The following is a 4,325-nucleotide window of genomic DNA, read 5'->3' as shown; positions in this document are numbered from 1 at the left end:
GTCACGTGCTTTTACTTTTTGAGATTTCGAGGTGTTCCGTCCTTACGACGAAACGGCGCAGAAGACCACGTTACCCTAATATGCGAGTGCTGCCAGACCACAACTCAATCGAGCTCAAGCAACGCTGCAGCACACGCCTTACAGAGCTCGCCAGCTTGTGACGTGAACGCCAAAGAACGCACAACCCGAACCTAGTAAGTGCCCCTATTATTTTATCCGCGTAGTTTTATTTACTTGAACGTATACAGCAACGAAAAAAAAGGCTCCAATCCACGCTGTAAAGGTCGTTAGAAAGCAAAGCTTTAAACGACACCCACAACAATTGCCCAAGCGACGTCACTTGAATTCACACACCTGGCTTTACAAAGAGTGAAACCAGAGATTCTGCCAGCCGTTACCTGGAATTCGCGGGGGCGGCGTCCCGAACGCAGCAGCAGTGTCGGCCACGGTCGGGCTAGAGCGGCGGACGTCGGCGCTGTAGCCCGGCCGTGCGTCGGCGAAAAGGAAACGAAGAGGAGCGTCTTTCGAGGGTGAGACAGCGGAACCTAGCCATCCTGATGTGCTGACTGGGGGCTACACCACCGCGCGACACAAGCGCAGACACCGAAACAATTCGGCATGTGAGCTAGGGATACCCATTTATAAACTTATACAAGCTTATGTTTCTACGACGGGTCGCTGCAGTTGATATGTAATTCACAACTTTTGAATAATGAGGGATTTCATTACAGTTTCTTTAATTTTATTTAGCGCCCCTATTTTCTCCTCTAGAAGTTACGTTCGATATATACGCTTGAAAATCGGCACAGTCAGCGTTTGAGCCCTCAATTCTCAAAGGCATTATCATCATCATCACCGTCGACGTCGTCATCGTCATCCCTATCATCATCATGCAGTCACAAACACTGGCGTTCCATCAGCGGCGTTCACCTGCTTCTTCTTACCGCAAGCTCGCTCGCCCAGGATGCCTTCAGAGGACAAGAGCGCGCCGCCCGGGCTGTACCTGGATTCGCAACTGCGGCCGCTACGTGTACCCGCGGGGCAGCCTCCGCCGCAGCACCATGGCGCCGGCTTCGTTGATGAGCTGTTCGCTACGGCGCGCACTTCGGGCGGCGCTGCCAAGAGCTCGCGTGGAGGGGAACGCAGCGTGGCAGATCTGCTGGCTCCAACCGACCAGCTCACTGATAACCTGGCCCCCGTCTCGTCCAATTGCGGAATGCGCTCCAGGCCTCTTGCTGCCCTTTGGAAGGAGCCCTGGAAGGAGCCCAGGTGGCGCGAAGGAGCGGCTGGAGGAAGAGGACCGCCAAGAAGAGTGCAAGAGCTTGGGCCCAACGCCAAGCGTGAGCTTGAGCTGGCCGAGTGGTACGAGCGGTACCACGACTCCCTGGCCAAGCACCGGACGGCCAACCGCTCGTCGGCCGACTGGCTCCCCGAGGGCGGCCGAGCTGACGCGGACGGTACGCCCGACTTGGACAACAAGGTCGCGCGGCTCGGCGGCTTCAACGCCAAGCCCTCGAGCAGTGGAAAAGATGTTTCGCGAATGCGGAGTATCGTACAGCTGCGGCCTTATTTCGTATTATTTCTTTCACACGTAATTAAAAGGCGTTTTTGGTTCGTATTTCCGTGTTTCGTATTTCCGTGTATTTCCGTGTATTTCCGTGTTTCCGGTTTCAGGGGTCTATATACCTGTTTTGAAAGCAGTGAAGAGGCGTCTAGGCGTGGGGAAAAATCGGATGAATGCACTTAAAGACAAGCAATGCAATGTCATCACAAATAGGGATAAAATAGAGTAGCCGAGGAGTACTATAGAGATCTGTACAGTAGCCGGGACATCCAGGATAATGCCGAAGGAAAAAGTGGTTCAGAGGAGGTAGACATCCCACCAGCAACGACAGAAGAAGTGCGCTTTGAAAGAAATGAAAGGGGGCAAAGCACCTGGTGAGGATCAGATAACAGCAAACCTCTTGAAGGATGGCGGGCAAATTGTACTAGTAAAACTGGCAAACCTGTACACGCAATGTCTAATGACCTCGAGTGTACCGGAATCTTGGAAGAACGCGAGCATCATCCTAATCCATAACAAAGGTGGCATGGACTTGAAAAATTACAGGCCGATCAGCTTACTGTTAGTCGTCTACAAGGTATTTACCAAGGTAATCGCTAACAGAATTTCTGCCACCTTAGATTTCAGAGAGAGAGAGAGAGAGAGAGAGAATAACTTTAATGAAAACCAGCGATGTTAGCCGAGCCGTCGGGCTGGCTTGCTACGCTAGATGAGAGAAGAAAAACAAAACGAAAAAAAAAAGAGAGAAAAAAAAATGTGAAAACGAAATGATGTCATTTGATGCGGCCAAAATTTTCAATCACAAAACTAGCCCCGGCTCTAAAGTTCTTTGCCTTGGAGCATATTAACAACCAACACAAAGGCCACACTCATGTGTACACTGATGGCTCAGTGACGGCTACATCGTCGGCGATAGGGATCTCGATGCCTTCGTCGCTCACTACCATCTGCGCCCTATTGAGCCATAAGTCCTCGACCTTAGATTTCAGTCAACCTAAAGAACAAGCAAGGTTCCCTAAAGGCTATTCAACAATCCACCATATCTACACGACCAATCAGGTGATAGAGAAGTGCTCGGAGTATACTGAACCCCTATATATAGCCTTCATAGATTATGAGAAAGCATTTGACACGGTCGAAACCTCAGCGGTCATTGAGGCTTTACGGAACCAGGGTGTAGACGAGCATTATGTAAAAATACTATAGGATATTTACAATGGGTCCGCAGCTTCCATCATCCTCCATAAGGAAAGCAGTAAAATACCTATAAGGAAGGGCGACAGCTAGACAAGGAGACACAATCTCTCCAATGTTATTCACAGCATGTTTACAATTGAAGTATTCAGAACATTGGATTGGGAACAGGTGGGAGTAAGGGTTAATGGAGAATACCTCAGCGACCTCAGATTTGCTGATGACGTTGCCTTGCTAAGTAACTTGGGGGACGAATTACAAAGCATGCTTACCGCACTGGACAAACGGAGTGGAACCGTGGGCCTAGAAATTAACATGCAGTAAACTAAAGTAATGATCAATAACCTCGGGACAGCACAGCGGTTTGAAATTGGTGGCGAAGCAGTGGAAGTGGTACGCGAATATATCTACTTAGGCCAAGTTGTGACCACGGATTCCAACCATGTGGCAGAGATATATAGAAGGATAAGAATGGGGTGGGGTGCATACGACAGACATTCTCAGATAATGAATGGCAGTCTACTATTGTCCCTGAAGAAGAATGTGTATGACAGCTGCATCTTACCGGTACTTATCTACGGGGCAGAAACTTCGAGGCTCACAAAGAGGGTTCAACTTAAATTGACTCAGCGAGCAATGGAACGGAAGATGATAGCTAGGTGTAACATTAAGGGACAAGAAGAGAGCGGAGTGGGTCAGGGAACAAATGGCAGCATCTCCACTCCGTGGATGATGGCGAGGGTGCGGAGTACGGGGACTCGAAATGACATCCAAGTTGCGCCCCGAGTGACATCCGGAGTGACAATGGGAGGTCCTAATGTACTCCGCACCGTTACAGGCGAGGGAGTAAGCCGTTTGGGTCTCGGGTACTAACTCACGGTCATAGCCCAGTGGGTAAGACGACTGACACTAACTCTGTTCGGTATACCAGACACAGACTCGAATCCTGCCGGTGCCTTTGTGATTTTTTGCGATTGTAAATGCTGTGTGCACAGACGCGGACGGACATTGTGAGGTCCTAGGTGCTCCACACCTAACACGTGTTAAGGACAGATTAGTAGAAATTTAGAAGAAGAAATGTACGTGGGCAGGGCATGTAATGCGAACGAAAGATAACCGTTGGTCATAAGTGGATCCCTAGAGAAGGCAAGCGTGGCAGGGGGCGGCAGAAAGTTAGATGGGCAGATAATATCAAGAAGTTTGCGGGGATAAATTGGTTGCAGTTAGCACGTCTGGGATAATTGGAGATCCATGGGAGAGGCCTTTGCCCTGCAGTGGGCGTACATAGGATGATGATGATGATGATGATGATACCTGTTTTCACGGCACCTTTCAATTGACAATTAAACGTCGCCCACCAGTGTGTCCTGTGTATTTACAATGAGTCACTGGATAGATAATTGGTTCAACAGCCTTCTGAAGGCATTTGAAACGGCCGTGTAGCACAGGTATTAGAGACTGGATGTAACCTTTTCAGCCGCCTTATTAGATGCAACGCATCTCATGCTCGCCCCTCTGTCCTTCCTGCGTCTGTCTGGCGTTGTCTGCACAGCTGCGCCTCTCCTCC

General features: G+C 49.7%; 1 protein-coding gene across 1 annotated transcript; it reads left to right on the top strand.

Moving 5' to 3' along the window:
• Nucleotides 1-964: 964 nt before the first annotated feature.
• LOC144160011 (uncharacterized) lies at nucleotides 965-1,695 on the top strand. Its single transcript, XM_077691637.1, has 2 exons — nucleotides 965-1,552; nucleotides 1,675-1,695. The coding sequence occupies exons 1-2, from the start codon at nucleotides 965-967 to the stop codon at nucleotides 1,693-1,695; spliced, it is 609 nt and encodes a 202-aa protein (XP_077547763.1).
• The last annotated feature ends 2,630 nt before the right edge of the window (nucleotides 1,696-4,325 follow it).

The sequence above is a fragment of the Haemaphysalis longicornis genome, unplaced genomic scaffold (genome assembly GCF_048455015.1).
Source record: "Haemaphysalis longicornis isolate Haplotype H1 unplaced genomic scaffold, Haemaphysalis longicornis Haplotype H1 scaffold_10, whole genome shotgun sequence".
NCBI classification, from domain to species: Eukaryota; Metazoa; Arthropoda; class Arachnida; order Ixodida; family Ixodidae; genus Haemaphysalis; species Haemaphysalis longicornis.
Note: the sequence above shows the minus strand (reverse complement) of the source record. Positions and strands in the feature narration are given on the sequence as shown.